The sequence below is a fragment of the Malus domestica genome, chromosome 14 (assembly GCF_042453785.1).
Source record: "Malus domestica chromosome 14, GDT2T_hap1".
In the NCBI taxonomy this organism is placed as follows: domain Eukaryota; kingdom Viridiplantae; phylum Streptophyta; class Magnoliopsida; order Rosales; family Rosaceae; genus Malus; species Malus domestica.
The window spans coordinates 2249480-2270484 of NC_091674.1; the positions used below are offsets into that span (position 1 = coordinate 2249480).

The window sequence follows — 21005 nt, forward strand, 5'->3', positions numbered from 1 at the left end:
ATAAGCCCTCCTTAAGTATTTTTAAGCTCTACTTTAGCTACTTAAACTCTCCTTCAAAATATTGTCAAAAATACTTAACGGGTGGCAATTTCATATATCTCTAAACAGTTACAGTGACAATTGTACAGTATTTTAAAGAAAAAATAAAATAAGATAAATTACATTTTACATCTCGAAATATCTTTGAAGAATTGTAATTTCTTGTAAAACAATAATATATACACGAGGAAGTATTACTTGCCGTCTTCCTTTGCACCATGCATTTTCTGTCAATAGTGCCCCCCCCCCCTCTTAAAGAGGCAAAAACAAGACAGACATGACAACATGGGGGCCTTGGAGAAAAAGATGCCAATGTGCATAATACACAAATAGTGGAATCACCCAATCAGTTTGTTTAAAATCTTTTTAGTTCTCCTAAACCCTACGTAAATATATATATGTAATACTATTTTGTCTCTCTCTCTTTCTACATCGAAATATTAGCGGTATTCGTAATTGTTGTCAAGAGTATCTTACATTGAAGATGAAAGTTTTTCGTTAATTGTCGTTTCTGCTCATTACCAATTGATTTTCAGTTGGACTAGATTCTACCACATGCAATTAAATTTGTTTATGATTCTATCTATTTAACAGTTGGTAAACCAGTGAATGATTTGTGGTATTTCTCAGTGTGTTATCTAATTCTTGTTTTGGGGTTTTGCTCTCTTTTGAAACTCCGAAAGTACTTTTTATGTTTGTGAATATAAGAGATATGCACGTAAATTATTGTGTAAAGAGAGAAGCAAACACATAAAATGTTACATGATCATCTCCTATAAGTTTTCTCCTTTAAATAAAAGAAAATCGAAATCATAAATTTTAATGTAACGATTATCGCTCGTAAGCAATGCTTTATTTTAATTTTTTCCTTTTGGATAAGGTGAGTGCTTAAATTTCAAAGGAGAACCGTAACAAACCAAGGGCTGCTAGCTAGTAGCTAGTATGCATATGCATCAGAAAATATCTACTTGAAAACCCCAAGGTCTCAATCTTGTATTGAATAAGATTGAATAGTATGCAAATTTTCTTAGAATGTAAACAATTTTTCCCCAAATAAAATCCTATATTGCTACAACCATGCCCCAAACCCAATGTCCTATTCTACGATGCTCCAAATCAACATCGACCTGACAATTTTTACAATCACTATTTGACGGTCATATATAATTCATGTAAATATATATGTGTTTAATATAATTACCATCTGACTATCGAGATGGTGTTTATATTAAATATATATAAGTATTGTAGCCAAATTCATATTTGCATTAAAGGTGTAAGATATTGAGACTAAGCCACACAATGAGATCAAACTTTTCATTCTCAAGAGTTGAATATAAGACCCATCACTTATAAATAAAGAGAAATATTACCATACCTAGCATAATAACACTAGTGGATTACATAAGAGATGCACATGTAGTTGAGAGCATGAATCCTGCGTTGAGAAATTAAGAAGCCTTGCATGTGCTTATAAGAAATTAAACTAATATCACAACACTACCACTACTTTTATAAGGTTGAACTCATTTCTTCATTATATCAGAACATGTTATTCATATGTTGAACCAACAGTCCACGTACTCTCACGTCACATAACATGTGACGTACTGAGAATATGAATGCATGAATCTCAAATAAAAAAAATTAAAAACCTTATATGTGCTTATAAGAAGTTGAACTGCCCCAACTTTCTTCTCGGCGGACACAAGTATATTGTACTTTATTACCAGAGTCTCCTTTTCCCTTCCTTTTTGATCATATTCAAACAAGAACTAAGCCACATAAAATGTACTCCAATTTCAGCCAATCCACGTACACATGTCTCTTGCCATACGCCAAAATAAAACCTATTGAGTTGACGTGTAACGCAACTCCCCACCCATTCTAGCCTCCATATATTGTTAGCGCACACACATATCTCCCTAACCTATTTGATTTCAGAGAGTTCGAACTACAAGAACTACCAGAGGAAGAAGAAGAAGAAGCAGCAACAAGTTCTAGCAAGCACAGATTTTTATCACCATTTCTGAATCTGAATGAGAAGAAAACGATCTCAAATGGCTCATCAAATCTCTCTGCAGAAACCCATCATCCAAAACACTCCAGTTCTACCAAAGATGCAAGAATATGGTGAGCAGATCTTAAAGAAAAATGACAGTTTTATGGAGCTGCAAGGAAGCACGTCACGAAAGATGCATGAAAACGAGGAAGTTTCAGTAATGGACGGTCATGATGCAGCTGCAGCAGAAGGTGATGATCATGTTGTTGTTGCGGATCAAGATCCCACGGCGGTGGCGGCGGAAGAGGAAGAGAGTGGACGTGAGAGGTTGAAGAAGCACAGAATGGAGGTGGCCGGACAGGTTTGGATTCCGGATATTTGGGGGCAGGAGGAGTTGCTGCAGGATTGGGTTGACTGTTCAGCTTTTGATGCTTCTTTGTTTCCGGGTGGGATTATGACTGCTCGTTCTGCGTTGGTTGAGGAGGGGAGGAGAGAAAACTCCGGCAGATTAAGAATAGAATACAGGTGTTGAATATTCATTAATGATAATTTAATCTTCTTATTAGTTTTATAAGATCATTAATCTTTGTTTTAATAATTATAATGATCATTACAATGTTTCTTCCCAGTGATTTTTTTTTTAATTTTCTATTATTAAGTGGAGATGAAGATTTGAAACTATTACAATAATTTAAGAAAACGGAAGATTTCAAACCCGGGATGCTTCAAATACATGATAACTGTATGATGTGGGAATGGCTTTTGTTAGTGATAATGATTGCATTTTTGCTAAAAAGTATGCATTTTTCATGTTCATGCGGGATTCTAGTTTAATCTAAACTATACGGCGTGGAATTTGAGTTTATATGTAGAAGAGCTAACCTAGGTTTTGAGTTTATTGTAGAAGAGCTAACTAGGTTAAACCTAGGTTAGCAAAGAATGAATTTTGTAAAAAGTTATGCAACTAGTGCTGCAAACTAGTGTAATAATATGGTGGTAACATATGTTTTTTTTTTTTTAACAAACGATATTATCTGCACTAAATGAGAGCGAGGTAGGCTAAGCCTCACAATGGGCTAGCAACAGGGATGACAATTCTAGCCGTTAAACCCGATAACCGTGGATAACTACCTGAATTGATTGATTTTGGGTATGAAAATTCGGGTATATTTTGGGTATGGGGAAAAACTGAATATTATTCGGTTATGGTTTTGGATATGGTCATAGGGGTCCCCAATCCATATCCGTACCCGAATCTGAACCGAATAATATATAATATAATTATATGTATATATGTGTATATTCATTATTCACCGAATCCTTTACTTTGAGAACACAAAAATTGCATTGCGTGAGTTGCATTTTGTGGCTAAGTTCAAAAGTTTTGATATGAATCAAAATCTATGAGAATTTAATAGTATTTATGCAAGATATCAAAGATCAACCAACATTATCAATGTTTAGCTTAAATTTTTATGTTCCACAAGATCCATTAATTAAATCATTTTATACATCAAATTTAATGACGAAATTAATATTTACTAAATTATCATGGGTCAATTGGACGAATATATTTTTTGTGTTAACGAATATATCCTTAACTGATAAGAAATCCGTTATCCAACGGGTATGGTTATGGATAATACCCGATAGTTAATTTGTGGTTATGGATATGGTTAATTTTCGTGGTTATGGGGATAGATATAATATTTTCGTCCCCAAACCGATCTGTTGCCATCTATAGCTAGTAATAATGTGGTTCAAATTCGCTTTTGACGAGAATCGAACCTAAGATCTCTCACTTATAAGTGAAAAGATATATCATTAGACCGTAGTATAAGTAACGGTAACAACACATTATACGAAAAGAAATCCCGAGTTCGAATTCCCCTTCCCTACTGAACAAACCGTTTCGTTTCTCTGTTTGATCAAAATGATCGTTTAGCCCTCCCATGAGATGATTTGGTTGAAGGCTAGTGAGCAAGCAAATTTAAACCACACTATTTGGAACACAATGTCAGCTTTGATTGTCAAACGGGCAGAGGGTGATGAGGAATCCACCATTGGAGGACCTTCCGTGCAACCGGAATTCCACCGTACAAGTTTCTCAGTTTCTCAAGCCTATCTCACAATGTCATGTAAATTAAAATAGATGACAATTCGTGATTGAGTTGAGATATTGTCAAAGTGGCAAAATACAAGTCGATGTCTTGGACATTCTAAATAATACTGTAAGCCATCTTCCTTCTCATAAAGATTCATTACACGATTACATCTACTTCACAATAAAACAAGCCACATTTCACTAAGTATTCTAAATTTCAAGGTTTTTTTTTTCTCCCAAAAATTGAGACCAGTATAGAAGAAATATTTAACAAATTTGCAATTACACAACACTTAGCAGCAGAGGGTTTCTTTTAGCAGCTATCAGATGTCAGCTCCCATATTTTAATCGTCCCGTCATCGGCTGCAGAAGCAAGAAACTGATCCTCCTAAGAACAAATAACAGCAATGTACGAGGGCAATGTCAGAATATGTGTGAACGTTGGGCCTCGTATATAAAAATATAATTCTCCATATAGCAAAAACCCCTCTCTCTCAATATGCACAAATAGAACCGATTACAAAATTTTACTAGCTAAATGTACTAGTGATATAACAGTGACGCTTGTAATGATAGTCCGGGGTTCGATGATGATTGTGGTAGTAGGTTGTGGTAGTATTCACTATGATAGGGGGTGGTGGTGGTGATACCGTGGGAGTAGTGATGAACACAACAGAAAGTACGGTGGAAGAAGCAAGGATGGGTTGTGATAGCCACTGGAGTTGGGGTGGCATTAATGGTAGTAGATAAGACTTAGAAAACCTTAGTGCCAAGCCAGAAAGCCCTCAATTCACAAGGAAAAGCACTGGACGAGAAATCTTACCCCGGGGCTCCATTGCACCGAATTGATATCCATGTCATGGGCATTTTCCTTCCTCAAAAGCAATTTATATGAAGGCCCATCAACCTGAATGAAATCATACAATTCGGTTACTTAATACTCTCAAAACCAGATAAGCAAATAATGGAGTTGCTCTAATCATCTAGCACTTGATGAGCTTGCTACTGACAGTTGCATCCGAATCAGAAGTAAAGACGAATTTAAAATCGAAAACCTTGCCAGTGATTTAGGAACGGAACTATATGTCTAAAAAGCATTGGATTAATTGATCCACGCCAAGCTCTAGAGATATATTTATTAGCAGTATACCATCAGAACCAATGCAGATATTAAGGCATACAAAACGAATTCTAAAATAATCAATAAGGGTTAAAGATTATGACATACCAAACCATCTTGTTCATCATTCTCCACGAAAAATCTTATTGCATCATCTGCAGCTCCACTGGCTATGATATTGTCCCTGTAATTTTTCAGTCAAATATAAATTAGGGTTCTATTACCTAATAATCTTGAGTTTCTCAACAATTGGGACTATTTCTTTGGTTCTATTACCTTGACCAATGAACTGAAAATATTGTCCGGTCATGATAACCTGAAAGAGTGCAAAGATGTCGCCTGAAAAAACCAAAATAATGCATCATCTTGCAACCCTACCAATCAAATTACTTGTTACCAAATTAACTTCAACTCCTTGATATTATATTTTATCTGAAAATTTAAATGAAACATTCTAATCACCACATAGAGTGAAACCACATTGATTAGTTTCAGATCAGAAGCAGCCAACTCCTATATTGCATATGCAACTGCACTCACTGTAAAACAGCGGCGAATTTGTAATTGTGGCTTTCGGCAATACATGAAAAAAATGACAATCCCGCAACTTTTTCCAGGTATTACCATATTGATTTCTTACACTCCCACAAGAATTAAACTTAACAGATGCGGACTATCAGCAAGAATCAGTATCTAGACCAATAGCTTCTCATTACCCAATTAAATGTGGGCACAGGTAGGGGTTGTCAGCCCCTGGTTTCAAATTTTCATTTCAGTGAAATCACATTATTCTGGAAATGATAGTTATTCATGTAAGAAATATTCACACATCTCGCTTCATACCCACAATGGACTTTTTTGCACAACGACAAATTATTTGGGCAAATCCAGGATGACACATTTTTGTCTAACAATAAAACGCAAATGCATTGTCTTCTTTCTAGAAAATATAAAAAGTTTCAAATTCATGCACAGAGAGAGAGAGAGAGAAACTGAGAGAGTACTTCAAAATTTTTAAATAATTCACATGAGTGAAAAAACCGAATTCATGTATGGGTTCTATAAAATAAAAAAGAAATACTCCTAAAGCTACTCACCAAGGTGCAAAACCATCAGCAGGCATCTTTGTATCGTCTGATCCCCATATCTTTAGAGTGAGATCATCACTGCAAAATCAGTACATTGTCATTTTATTTCTTCAATTTCTATTCATCAGAGATACTCTTATAACTGGTGTTTTGGTATCCAAACCAATCAAACATTAAAGGGAGAGAACACTTTTGCTTACCTGCAGGTAACCATCTTGTCTCCACTGGCATTAAATGATAGAGCCCAGACAGTAGAAGAGTGACCACTAACAAGAAAACCGATTAAGCTGAATTAGAGTAACATACTTTAATAAAAAGTGCTAGCAGTCCTAAGAACTCAACTGATTCACAACCATGTATTACAATCAACAAAAAATCTCCTGCAGCCCTAGATGAAATTATATTCCTTTTGAATTATACATGAACAGCTAAGGTGCATTGCACCCACCGCATTCTAGTCCTCAATGTCTAATCAATTAGAGAGAAGCATGACCTCATTTAAGGAACAAGAGCATAGGATTGAACACGCACACGTTATGGAAAACTTTACTCAAAAAGAAGGGTATAATTCTGAAGAAAGAAAGATGATGCAGAAATTTTGAGATGCAAAGAGGCTAAGGTGTAGTACTTGTTAGTTTCACCTAATGTTTGAACACATGCCCAATCATCATCGTCACCATCATCAGCCCATATCTGCAAGAAACATTGTACTGAATCATAAAAACTCTGAGGAAGTCCAATCTTCTTGATACGTAATGAAAGAAAAAAAAGTAACCATTTGTATAGGACGGTGGTAGGGAAAGTAGTAAGAGCACTTAAACATTCCAAGCTCTTACCTTGACAGTGTTATCATAGCTACAAGAAAATATAAGATTCCTAGTGGGATGCCACTGAACCATCTTCACATCTTGTGTATGGCCTTGCAAAACTGAAACACAGTCGAACTCGTTCCCGGGCAGCACTTCCCATACCCATACACTTTTATCTCGACCGCAAGTCGTAAGCATAGACCCAGATGGATTCCAACACACACTTTTCACTTCGTTTTCATGACCCTAATACACACACCAAAAAAAAAAAAAAAAAAAAAAGTTTCACTTTACGAGCAAAATTCAAAAGAACCCAACTTGCAAAATCGACAATTCTGCAAATCAATAGTCTTTCAATGCCACTAACAACAATATCTTTACTAACAAAAATCATAATAACCCAACTTGTAAGATCGACCAATTTATGTAAAGCAAGAGTCTTTCACTATTTCATACCTCTAGACTGGCAACACATTCATAATCGCCCCCAACATTTTCCCAAATTGCAGTAGTGGCATCGAAGCTTGCAGTGGCCAATAACTTCCCAGATGGGGACCAAGCGCACGATCGGACGGTTCTGGTGTGTGTTTCATCCAGGACTGCCTGCAACCCAGAATTGAGGACTCCATTAAAACCCGACCCATTTAACAAAAAATGGAAAAATCAAATAAAATGATGGGTCACCTTGCAATCCCAAGAAGAAGTTGAGGGGTTTTGTTCCCAAATACGAACGGTCTTATCGCCGCTGCAGGAAGCGAAGGAAAGGGGGATTCCGGCGACACCCGTGGCCGGATTCCAGGCGAGGCTCCATACCCTATCAGTGTGGCCCTGTAGCGTCTGAATCTCTCGGAGCTCCTTCACTAACTCCATGGCCAAATGGGGCTGTGAGCTCTCGGCGAGGAAGAGTATTTGACCGTGTGAATGCTCTGTGTGTTTGACTGTTCTACGAGGACAAAATGAGTCAGGGGCAAAACAGTCCTTTTCGCAAAATAACACGTAGGGTGTATTCAATTGAGAATTTGTAGAGATTTTAATGGATTTATAAATTCATGGATTTTTATAGAGTTTAATTGATTTGTAGAGATTTCATATAAAATTTTGATTCAATTCCCTTGAAAACTTATGGGGAGAGGTGAGATTTGTTTATGCTTAAAATACACTACGAAATCTCTCCAATTCCTTCTAATTTCTCAACTTTCTCAAATTCTTTAAAATCAATATCTAATTGAATACACATTGAATGTTATAAACTTCTTTAAAATCCTAATTGAATACATCCAGATTTCTAAGGATTTTAATAAACTATCTTAAAATTCTAATTGAATACATCTTGAATTTCAGATAATCACTTAAAATCCTGATTGAATACCCCTAAATTCATTAAAAGAATTAAAATCCCTTGTTTATACCATATTTAGGGCCTCGTATTTAGATCTCGTATAAATACTCAGGGGGACTTAAATGTAATTATGTAATAAAGGAATAGGCAAATATGTAATTAGGGAATGAGCCCTTATTCTATAAAAGGGTCTCCTCACCCTCGCAAACCCTAAGTCTCTCCTATCTATAGCAAAGCTCTCACATTCTCTCCTTCACAAATACTCTCAGATAAATACAATTAGTGTGGACGTAGCCCAAACCTTGGGGTGAACCACAATACATCTTGTGTTATTTACATTATATGCAGATTCGCGGTTGAATTTACGTTGTACCAAGACTTCCGGTTTGTGCATCAACATTTGGCGCCGTCTGTCGGAATCGACACAAAAAGTTATGTCGGTTATCTTTCATTTTTTTCACCTCCACCGTGAATCTGCAAAACCCAATTGACTAGCTACTGCTTCCACCATCCCAAGCTCCTAACACCCTTTATTTATTCCGACCTACGGATCTACTATTTCTGAGCAAAATCCAATTGTTGGGTTTCGTTGTGAAGATCAAAGATACCAGATATGGATGCCTTATCTTCCTCCCTTCTATCTACATTTCCCACTCAAAAAATATATATGTCAATTTCTCCTGCCATAACATCCTCCAAGCTCAGCAGCATCTCTGCTGTAAGAATTGAAACCTTCTAGTGAAACCCTCAGTAGACCCCAGGCACGTGCTCTCCTACAACTTTGCTCCGATTGAAGAACTTCTGCCCACGGAGTGCGAGATCATACAGGGGCTCCCTGCCCCCACTCTCTTTCTCCCCTATCTGTTCAGCGAGTTCAGCGAGTTCAGCCTGGACCAACTAACTCAACGAACCTCATCTCTCGACATGACTCGTCCTTTGAGATTGTTAAGCACCTTCAAGCCTTCCCCGCTGTTTTCCGGACCTGAAAATGAACCTTCGCCCTCTTCTGCACTATCGTCTACGTCCTCGGCCTCGTCATCATCGCTCGCTGCCTCTGGCTTCGCCGCCTCACCGCTGCCGCCACAACTACCACACCTCCTCTTCCCCTGCCACTGCCGTCCAAAACCCGACCCATTTACATAAACGGCGAGAGCTAAGCCGGGATGTATATTCCAGCGATCGGTGAGGTCTGCGAGAAACATATTCCCGGGAAGCATATTCGCAGCACCGGCGAGGTCAGAGCTTGAGCTTGGCGCTGAAGAACTCCGATAAAGGCGGACTCTCTCTCGAATAATCGCCGGACTCTCTCTGTAACTTCATCCTACAAGTCTTCCGACGTTTCTGTTAAATTGGGGAGGCTGTCAGTTGGGGCGCGTGAATTTAAACCCAAAAGTTTGGGGTCAGTGAAGGAAATGCTGGAATTATGATGAACCAAATCAGGTTGGTGATTCAGGAATCTGGGTTGGTCGAAAAGATTCAATCTTGCGGCTTTGAAGGATGTTGGGGGGAGTTTATGCAGTAGAGGAGATCGGCGTAGATGAGGGCTAATTAACCCAAAAAGTTTGTTGCCCACAAAAAAAACACCAAGTTCATTTCTGTCTTGCTCTCGCTCTCCTGCTATGGTTGTGTGCTAGTTCACCGAGCTCAGTGAGTCGGAGAGCAAATCAACGCAACAATAGAGTCATCTCTGTGAGTTCGAAGATTGAACGAAGTTCCTTCGGCCACAGACTTCGCATCTCGGATCGAATCCCACCGTTTTCAGCGGCTGCGCCAAAGATTGGAAAGCTTTCTCCAATTAGAATCCATGTAATGGCGGTCTCGATTATTTGCAGGAACGAGTCGGATTGTGTGTTGTGGAAGCTATGTTATCTGATTTAGCGTCTGTATTAAATGGTGATATTAGAAGCCATGAGAGGGTACCGTTGCAATTTTCTGCATTCATTGGTCTATGTAAGAAACACATGCATCATTTGGAGGATGGTTCCGGTGTTGAATCAGATGGGCATGGGCTATTGGAGTCTTCATCTGACAACCTGATCTTGTGAAGAGGATGCTGAACCGACAGAGCATTTTCCAGGAGGGCCAACAAATACATCATTGCTAAAGAGCTTTAAGAGTCACTAGCCTTGCATGAGATGGTTACTTTCAGTAGTGGGAATCCTGGGGAGAGCACCGAGAAGACGCCCACTTTCATCATGAAGGGGAGCGTATGTTCCCACCATGCACCCATGAAACAATTGTGAAGAAGATAAGAATTCTTTTATTCTTTCATTAATATGTCGTCCACTGCGCCTACGCAGAAAAAGAATAAGAAGCGTGGAGATCAAGAAAAGACATCAAGAAAAGCAGAAACAAAAGCAGAAAGCAAAAGCAAGGAATAAACACCCTACCAAAATGATGTAATTTAATTTTCGTATCTTTCGGAGACATCTGTATAAACCTCATCAGAGGGTAATGTGTATAAACCCCATCAGAGGGTAATAATACAAAAAAAAAAAGGCGAAGCCTAAAATAAATAGGCTGGAATGTTGTGTGGAGGGCGAAGGCCCATAAGCCCAAAATTGCACCAACCAAGTGACCAAAAGTACGCCCAGTACTCCAAAATTATTCGGCAACCTGCCACTATTACCACCAATCAGGTGATCAAAAGTACGCCTAGTGCTCCAAAATTATTCAGCAACCTGCCGCTATTACCACCAACCAGATGATCAAAAGTACGCCCAGTGCTCTAAAATTATTCGACAACCTACCGCTATTACCACCAACCAGGTGATGAAATGCACAACCCGCACTCTAATATCATTTGGCAACTAGCCATTTATGCTACCAACCAGGTGATAAAATGTACAACCCGTACTGTAATATTATTTGGCAACTAGCCATTCATGCCACCAACCAGGTGATGAAATGTACAACCCGTACTCTCCTTCATGCCACCAACCAGGTGATTAAAAGTACGCCTAGTACTTCAAAATTATACATGAGCACTACTCATGTCAATCATACATAAACATACATGAGCACTACTCATGTTAATCATACATAAACATTCATAAACATCATCATATCAATCATACATAAACATTCATATGTCAACATTCATGAGCATCACTCATGTCAACATCCATTAGCATCACTCATGTCAATCAACATAAACATTCACGAGCATCACTCATGTCAATCAGCTTCAAAAGCTTCATTTACAAAAGCTCTAGCTTCAAAAGCTTCATTTACATAGCTTCAGCTTCAAAGCTTTACTTGCAAAGCTTCACCTACAAAGCTCAATGCAGGGTATACAAATACCGCATCCGAACAACCGCCACTTCGGCCTATACATGGATTCAATTTGAAGTCTCCAGCCAACAGACTTTATTGACCGAAGACTTGGGGGACTACATTATGTACCATATATTGGGCCTCAACTGGGCCTCATGAAAAATACTTGGGGGACTTAGCCCATTACTTAGATATTAAGGAGTGAGCCCTTATCCTATAAAAGAGACTCACTCACTTTCATTAGAGAGCACCCATTAGTCATGTACTGAGGAGTGAGCCCTTATTTTATAAAAGGGACTCCCTCACCTTCATTAGAGAGCAACGCCGCCAGCTGAGCAACCACATCACCGCGAACATCACTCATAACCCATCACTTATGTATTAAGGAGCGAGCCCTTATTCTATAAAAGGGACTCTCTCGTCACCATTAGAGAGCATCGCTGCGTACTGAGCAATCGCCTCGTCGCGAGCATCAACTCTAGCCCATCATTTATGTATTGAGGAGCGAGCCCTTATTCTATAAAATGGACTCCCTCACCTTCAACGCCACAAGCCGAGCCAACCAAGGCAACATAAGCCACGAGCCGAGCAGTCTCGCAGCGTGTGCTACTTCTAGTGGAGCATCATTTCAGATTAAGCAGTGCCTCATATCGAACATCAGTTCAAAACAGCATCTAGTTACTTCGGCCCACACATGGACTGAATTTCAAGTCTCCAGCCAAAAGACTCTATTGACTGAAAACTTTGAGGACTACTGTTTATACCATATTTAGGGCCTCGTATTTAGACCTCATATAAATACTCAGGGGGACTTAAATGTAATTATGTAATAAAAGAATGGGCAAATATGTAATTAGGGGAGAAGCCTTTATTCTATAAAAGGGTCTCCTCACCCTCACAAACTCTAAGTCTCTCCTATCTAGAGCAAAGCTCTCACATTCTCTCCCTCACAAATACTCTCAAATAAATACAATCAGTGTGGACGTAACCCAAACCTTGGGGTGAACCACGATACATCTTGTGTTATTTACATTATATGCAGATTCGCAGTTGGATTTACGTTGTACCAAGACCTCCGGCTTTGTGCATTAACATCCCTCAAAATCCCAATTGAATACACCCCCCCTTAATCTTCTTTTTAACTTAATTACAAGCGAAATTATTATTATGTGATTTAATAATTAAATTTTCATGATACTTACATGGTAATCAAGTGGTAATAACGTGTACTATATAAATGGGGATTGGCTACGACTACTATACTATAATTAATGAGATTAGGTCAGACTTGCTTGAACAAGACGTTGCTAACACGGTGCTAGCAATTCTATTCTTCAATGTGGGATTGCTAAGAAGCCCTCCAATCTCACCTTCTCCTTCGTGCATTAGCAACCGTTACTCTCCTCCAACTACCAATTTAGTCAATTTCCTCGTTGAATTTTTTATTTATACCAAAATCCCAATTGAGTTTTCAATTCATACTAAATTCTCTTCTTAATTCAAATCCCATAAACATACTCAAAAATTACATAAATCGGCAAAAAATCACACATGCGCCCAAATGAATATGAAGAGATATACTCACAAAAGGAAAACACTAAATACTAAATGCCTTTTGCGTCACAAAGATGGACTTGTTATCTCATGTTTTAGGCAAAGTGGATTGAATAATATGCGGTCACGTGCTAGTATTTGACGACTTCATCAAACTTGACGTTGAGAAGTTAATTGGCTAATTTTAAATAACTCAGAGGTTAATTTACTAAAAATTATTCAAGAGATCAGTTTCAACTAAAATAATGGTTCACTAATTATCCGTGATTTAAAAAGCAGTGCACTGGTATACGCGTTCCAACCAAAGAAAACCCAAATGGAAAGAAATTCTTAAGCCCACTATTGGTGGAACATGGACCAACACTTTCAAAGCCCACAATACACCGGTCCAAACGACCCAGGCCGAACCACTCCAATCCTCTAGCGGACCGTTCCAAACAACCCGGTTCGCAAATCCAAACGCCATATTATAGAACCCAAATCCCGTTCCCATTTCCACGACGCGAGAGTTGTGAACAAAATCTTCCACCTCGCAGCTCAGATCAGATCAGAAGCAGGCGGAAACAGATTCGCGCAGATCGCCATGGATTCAGCGGCTCGTAGGAGCGGCGGAGGCCTCTTCGAAGGTCTATACAGGGTCATCATGCGCCGTAACTCCGTCTACGTCACCTTCGTCATCGCTGGAGCCTTCCTCGGCGAGCGGGTGAGCCTCTCACGAATTTTCAGATTAGGGTTTCCCTCACTGAGCCTCTCGTTTTAGATTTCTTTTTGTTCCCTGTTGTTTTCTGTTTGGTTGCTAGGAAAATCTAAGGAAGTTTAAAGGTGCTTGATTTGCGATTAGGTCAATTTAGTCTAGTAGAAAGCGCAGAAATTTCAATTGGGTTTATCGTATTTTGTTGAATAGGTCTTGTAATTGAACGAGAGCGGCTATTTTTTCTGTTGTGTTGGTGAGAAATGGGGAACTTTGGTATTGTTTATTGCGATTTAGCAATGAATTTAGTAGACCTAATTCTGTTAATTGGTTTCATATATGTTCATATATGCAATGCTCGTAATGACGAAAAGTTGCTAACTTGATCAAGTTGAGGGTCATATATATAGTGGAATACCGAGGTTCAAAATCTTGGCATTTTGTATTTCAAAATCGTGGCACTTGGTTTCTAGTTTTATATCTTTTCATATATCCAATGCTCGTAATGACGTGGAGTTACTAAATGGAGACGTTACTTGATTTGTGTTTCTCGGAACTGTATGTTTCAGGTGTTTTTTCTTCTTCTGAGTTTTGGGGTGTATGCATATTTTTGTTTGAGTTTTTTTCATTCCTTGCTGAATTTGTTTCTTATGATTCCCCTCGAAAGTCATAGTGTTCTTATGTGTTTTATTTGCTGGTTTCAGGCTGTAGATTATGGAGTTCATAAGCTGTGGGAGTACAATAATGTTGGGGTATGTGAACTATTCTGTAATTTTATTTATGCATGGTGGTTTGCATGCACTTTCTCCATGTATATTAGAATGTTGTTATGTATTTCCAGTTTGCCGGAAATATGCAGGCATGATGAACAATGATACGTGTATGATCCCTTGTGTTATTTACTGTATAGTGGAGACAGATGTGTGTAAAACTTGAAAATTTAAATAGCTTTTACTTATTCTCCCTTCTGTAAATACATGCTGTTTTTTTTGGCTTTTTCCCAAAAGACAACTTTTGCCGTGGCCGGATGTCCTGCATACTTTATTTGGTTGTGCACATATGTTTGTTTGGATTCTTCATTGGGTCTGGATGTACATGTTTTGGAGAGAGTTTAGCTGGTGCAGGTTGTAGAGCAACATGTATTCCCTCGTTTGTTTTGCTTGATTGTTTTTTTTTTTTTTTGGGGGGGGGGGGTCACAATGGGTATGGATTTTCACTTTCCACATCCATATAGACATTTATATTGTTCTAACTCATGTCTTCGATGCAGTTGAGATTCTTTCTTCAATAGTAACTCGTCTATGACATTTCATACATATTTAATGTACTTGTAAAATTTCTTTATTTTGAGCGGTGCTACTGGACATTGTCACAAGTTTAACAATGAAACTGGTTATTTCTCTTTTATGCAGAAACGATATGAAGATATTTCAGTTCTGGGGACAAGGCAATCTGAAGAATGAGATTACAGATGCTTCTCTTTGACCGTTCTAAAGTTGTCATAATCGAAAGTTGGAGCATGCAATTATGCTTTAGGTAGGGCTTCCCTTTTTAGTAATAAAAGTTTGGGCAGATTCAGCTTATTATAAACCTTGTTCCATTCAACTAAAGTGTTTTTGAAGTGTCGAATCAGTTGTGTACGGCCACATTGACTTGATTCTGCCAATGGTTATTGTTTGTTTTTGAGATTTTGATTCCCTTGCCTTTGCCTTATCGTTGTGCAGTGGTTTGTGTTGAATCATGTTTACTTTCTCTACCAGAATCACGATAGTTCAGTTTAGAAAAGTTAACCGATTAACTCGACTAATTGTAACAAAGGAATAGTTAAAGACTAGAAAGAGAAAGAAAATGAACAGATGCACGTAATTTGCACCGAATTGTAAACGCACGATGGAAATTAAGGTGGTTCTGTTCACTTTTGTGTTTCTTGGCAGGCACTCTAACGATTGAAATTTTAAGAAAAACATTAAAGTTGTTTGCTAGTTGCCACATTATACTGATCATTAACAATTAATCATTCATCCAGCACGGATACGGTATCTTTGGTTTCCAGGAACATTCTTGCACTCGGTAGGGTTGAAACCACCCGCAGATGTTCCATTAGAACTACTCAGCCGAACCTGGAGCTTGCAACGGATCTGCGGACTGCCCTTGATTTTTCTGAATAACTTGACGCGATCATACCTTACCCGAAGAAAAAACATTACGTCAATACTGTAAACACCAGCCATCTCCCTCGGCTTCCCTTGAAGTTGTAGTAGTGCATGCATAACGGTGGTGCTCTTGCCCTCCTGGTAAAACGGAGCCATACTCACTGCAACAGACTTGTAGTTTTTGTCAGCACCAATGACTTGGATGCTACGGTAGTCTATGCGGACCCCTTTGTTGCGATTTCTGATGGTGAAGTTGAGTGCAAGGTTGTAGTCGAGAGTGTTTTCCGCGTAGGCAGCGGAATCGAGTCGGGTTAGAGAGGCGTTAGTGACGGTGATTTGGGGGCCGTGGGGATAGAAGCTCTTCCAGAGTACGGCGTAGACACTGCCGAATATAGCGAAGAAGCAGACGACGATGCCGATGATACTGCAGACTATGGCAAGGTAGAAATAGCGGTCGTCACGCCTCAATTGAGGCATGAATTGTATGCACTTCATGGAAAAGTTCTAAGCTGTTTCAGAAACTCTAGGGTTTAAGGGTGCGTTTTGGCTTCGTTTACATGAACAAGTGACACAAAGTTAGGGTTTATAGGTTTATATAGCATCAAATCTTAATTCAACTAAGAACACATAAAAGGAAAGTAGAGCCATATTTTCCTATTTTTTGACCTTTCTTATTTATTTTTGTGTCGGTTTCTTTCGATTAGTTCTCCCCATTTTAATTAACCTTTTGATACATCAACACAATATGGGGTAGGAAAAAAAAAACAGTTAAAAATTAGTTGAAATCATATTTCTTATCGGCCAACAAGTCTTAGTGCTCAAGTTTAAGGGCATGTTTACTTACAAGGAATAAAATAGGAATGATTTTGATTTTTGAGGCGTCGTCGTCGATCATGATCTCGCTTGCTTTTAATAAGTTTACAATGAAATTATATTTTTTCACTCAATTTTAACTATTTTATGGATTGTTTAGGATTGGCTAGTTGAGATAAATACAAGGATCAAATTTATCGATAAGGTGAAACACGGGAATCATTTTGACACTTAAACCAAAAAAAAAAATCAATTATTATATCGAATGGATTGAACACAATTTTATGTTTTGTCTTTGGTTCCTCTGCAAAATCCACTATTTTCTTATTCTCCTCCCACCTCATGCTAAGTAAATTAGAGAAATCACCCCGATAAATATAAGTTTTATTGGAAAACATTTAAAAAGTTCATTCAAAGAAAAAGTTCCTTATTTATCCATTTGTCATGTTCTAATTGATCCTTAATTGTGAAATTTTTTAAGTATTACACGTAATTGTTCTCTAAATATTTAAGTAATTTAAAATAATTTTCTCTGAAGTGTAATGTTTTACATGCGAGAACCCCCACCCTCGTCCTAAACAAAGAGAAAGAGGAAAAGTTGCCAGGTAAACCATGTTTGGGAACACATGACTTACATCTCAATAGTAATTGGTCTTATTTGCGCTAAGTAAAAATTTTAACGGATACATTGATGAAATTTGTTCCAATTTCGAAAAGTTAAAAGTGACAAGATTTGAATTCCAACGAGTAAAACGAAATTTAAGTCGAAGTTGAAGGATATGATTGTAAATAACCAAGTAATATGAAAAAAAGAAAGGGGTGTGATATCCACACACCTATTTTTATTTCTCATACCCTTTTAATTTTCGGCCGTCGGATCGGATGAATTGAAGAAGATCAACGAATAATAAAGGGTGTGTGAGAAGTAAAAAGGGATATATAGATAGCCCACCCCAAAAAGAAATAGTTACAAGTATAGGGGCAAATATCAAATTAGACAAATCACGTGCGAGCGGCCCCTTATAAAAGCGTAGCAAGAGCTAGGGTTTTATATAGTCTCTGGAGTCGCTACTTCTCCTTTCACCCTCACTCAGTAGCGGCAGCCCGAAAATCCTGTTCTTTCGTCTTCCTTCTTCAGGTAATCTCCGCCGCCGCTAGGGTTTTCTCATCTCATCCTTCTGTCTCTTCTACATTGCACCCTCACCAAAATTTTCACTTCGTTTTTCTGATTTTGCAGGAAGTTTTTTCGCAGCGAGGACAAAGATCTAACCAACCATGAGGTAATTTCATTGTTTTTTTCTTGTTCTTCGTTCATCTGATTGTAATTAGTTTTGGGTTATTGCTCGAATTGGATTTAATTTGAATTTTGGTGGTTTTAGAATCTAAAATCTCAAATTTTTGGTCGTGCTTCAGTAGGTTGCCTGAATCTCTTTTATTTACGTGATTTAATCTGGTTTTGTCGAGTGATTAGTGGCTAGAAATCGTGGTTAGAGATTTAATTCTCCTTAATCTGTTATTGTATTGGAGGATTATATGATATAGCTTTTGCAGAGAGGCGTGTGTTTTGATTACTAGTTTTTAGGGTTTTTAATTTATGTTTTTTTGAGTGGCGTTGGGCAAAAAAGTCCCTGACAATCGTAAGATGATTTGAAATTGTTGTACATTCATTTCTTTATCATTGATTGTTTTATATATCTAAAGTGGTAAATGTGAAACACATTCCCCATATCTGTAGGACGAGTCTCGAACCTTACAAAGCTCCACTTCGGATTTTTTTTACATTCATTTGTTATATCATTTATAGTGTTATGTATCTGAAGTTCATGTTTTTATTATTTTTGTTAACAGTAAGCTGTCAAGCGATGGGCTGAGGGAAGCCATTTCTCAGATTAAGACGAACTCTGAGACAAAGAAGAGGAAGTTCACTGAGACAGTGGAGCTTCAGATTGGTCTGAAGAACTATGACCCCCAAAAGGACAAGCGTTTCAGTGGTTCTGTCAGGCTTCCACACATTCCTCGCCCTAAGATGAGGGTTTGCATGCTTGGAGACGCCCAGCATGTTGAAGAGGTAAATTTCCTTATTGATCAAACTGTTTATGAATTTGATGATTTGTTATTCTCTGGTGCATTTGGGATAAAGTAAAAAAAAAAAAATTAAACGTGCGTAGTCTACGCGTAGACTTATAACCTATCTTTTATGCTTTACTACAGGCAGAGAAGATGGGTTTGGATTATATGGACGTGGAAAGCTTGAAAAAGCTGAACAAGAACAAGAAACTTGTGAAGAAGCTTGCCAAGAAATACCATGCCTTTTTAGCTTCTGAAGCTGTCATTAAGCAGATTCCTCGTCTTCTTGGCCCTGGTCTTAACAAGGCAGGCAAGTACTCCTGATTAGTATCTGTTCTGCTTTTGCTTCGTTGGACATAGTAATTTATTAAGAAAGCAACTAACGCTAGTTTTGGTTTTGTTGACAAAGCGCAGGTAAGTTTCCAACCTTGGTGAGTCACCAGGAATCTCTGGAGGCAAAACTTAACGAGACCAAAGCTATGGTGAAGTTCCAACTTAAGAAGGTTCTTTGCATGGGTGTTGCTGTCGGAAATCTCGCTATGGAGGAGAAGCAGATTTTCCAGAATGTACAACTCAGTGTCAATTTCTTGGTTTCATTGTTGAAGAAGAACTGGCAAAATGTAAGTTATTTGCTTCGACCTGCTTTCATGGTTTCGTTTTTTATTTATACTTGCTCTGTTCTAACTTCCAAGTTTTAGCTTCCAAATTTATGGATAAACTTTAAATGCTTATTTTCTTTGATCCTTCTGAATTTTGGCTTCTTGTTATTAATGTCATTTGATCGAACATACGAGAATGTGTAAATTATGATTCAGTCTGAAATTAAGATTTGACTTGCATTCGAAGTCTCGAATTTCTACTTGAATATCACTATATAAATGCTTTTATCCTTTTCACCCTTAATGGTACTTATTTTGCCTTTTTGTTTGTACGAAATAGGTGAGGTCCTTGAACTTGAAGAGTACGATGGGGAAAGCTATCCGTATCTACTAAGTTAATCTTTATTGAAAACTTTCCAAGTGAAGGAAGCATCAGCGTAACTTTTTTGAAAGACATTTATACCTTTCGGTGTTCTATTTTGTTTTTGATGACTTTGATTTCGTTGTTAAACCATAATTTAGTACTTGATGTTGCTCTGGATGAATGCTTTTGGAAAATTTTGAAGGAAAGCCTTTTCTTTCTCTCCGGTGTTTGGTGGATGGTGATTGATAGTATCAATTGGGATGAAAGAATTAGGGTTTCCGAAACCCTAATTCTTTCATTGTAATGGACTCAGTTGGAAGCCGTACTTTACCATCGACGTGAAAGGTTTCTTTCGGTTCAATTCCCATCTGTTCAACTGAGTTCTTTTGGTTGGATTCCCATCTGTTAGACTCGATTATGAATGAATACAGATCTCATTTTCTAATGTGCGAAACGCTCTATCGACGATGAACGAATACAGGGATTGTGTGATTCATCTGCTACAATCAACACAAGACTGCTGTATTTTGATCAAACATATGCATTTGAACACTTCTAAAAATTCTCGTCTAGTACTGTTAAGGCGCTAGGCGGTTGGCCATCATTCCGATTAGTGCTTAGGTTTTTGAAAATTAAGAAAGAGCGCATAGAACTGCTGAGGTGCCTGTCCAAACCCGTCTAGGCACCGGTCTGAGTTGCGACTCATTTAGATAGAAAATAGATAATTTTCATTTTGTTTTTATTTTACAATAAATTGTTAGGGACTTGTTGTATACTTAAATGAACACACATTATATGCTTGTACATCATGTTTTCATTATGTTTCAATGCTTCATAATATATATATCATTCTATTTTGTAGTTTATTATAAAATTATATATATTTTAAGTATAAACTGATACTTATATACACAGAATATAATAGATTCATTTAAATTTGTCTAATTAGTCTAGGCGCTCGCCTAACCCCCTCCTAACCGTTTAGAC

At 37.9% G+C, this 21005-nt stretch overlaps 4 protein-coding genes across 4 annotated transcripts; 2 read left to right on the forward strand and 2 right to left on the reverse strand.

Annotated features, from left to right (window-relative positions):
• Window positions 1-4265: 4265 nt before the first annotated feature.
• LOC103433258 (protein CIA1-like) lies at window positions 4266-8116 on the reverse strand. The gene is made up of 10 exons (XM_029092752.2): window positions 7847-8116; window positions 7619-7765; window positions 7190-7408; window positions 6982-7046; window positions 6554-6619; window positions 6363-6431; window positions 5542-5604; window positions 5374-5449; window positions 4969-5052; window positions 4266-4533 (listed from the first exon to the last, which is right to left on the reverse strand). The coding sequence occupies exons 1-10, from the start codon at window positions 8030-8032 to the stop codon at window positions 4459-4461; spliced, it is 1050 nt and encodes a 349-aa protein (XP_028948585.1). The 5' UTR covers window positions 8033-8116; the 3' UTR covers window positions 4266-4458.
• Window positions 8117-13785: 5669 nt separating this feature from the next.
• Window positions 13786-15710, forward strand: LOC103433257 (cytochrome b-c1 complex subunit 9, mitochondrial-like). Its single transcript, XM_008371500.4, has 3 exons — window positions 13786-14034; window positions 14727-14774; window positions 15435-15710. The coding sequence occupies exons 1-3, from the start codon at window positions 13915-13917 to the stop codon at window positions 15483-15485; spliced, it is 219 nt and encodes a 72-aa protein (XP_008369722.3). The 5' UTR covers window positions 13786-13914; the 3' UTR covers window positions 15486-15710.
• Window positions 15711-16040: 330 nt separating this feature from the next.
• LOC103433290 (NDR1/HIN1-like protein 10) lies at window positions 16041-16652 on the reverse strand. The gene has a single exon (XM_008371542.3). The coding sequence runs from the start codon at window positions 16650-16652 to the stop codon at window positions 16041-16043; it is 612 nt and encodes a 203-aa protein (XP_008369764.2).
• Window positions 16653-17987: 1335 nt separating this feature from the next.
• Window positions 17988-20236, forward strand: LOC103433256 (large ribosomal subunit protein uL1-like). The gene is made up of 6 exons (XM_008371499.4): window positions 17988-18126; window positions 18226-18268; window positions 18837-19056; window positions 19200-19365; window positions 19470-19675; window positions 19995-20236. The coding sequence occupies exons 2-6, from the start codon at window positions 18264-18266 to the stop codon at window positions 20046-20048; spliced, it is 651 nt and encodes a 216-aa protein (XP_008369721.1). The 5' UTR covers window positions 17988-18126; window positions 18226-18263; the 3' UTR covers window positions 20049-20236.
• The last annotated feature ends 769 nt before the right edge of the window (window positions 20237-21005 follow it).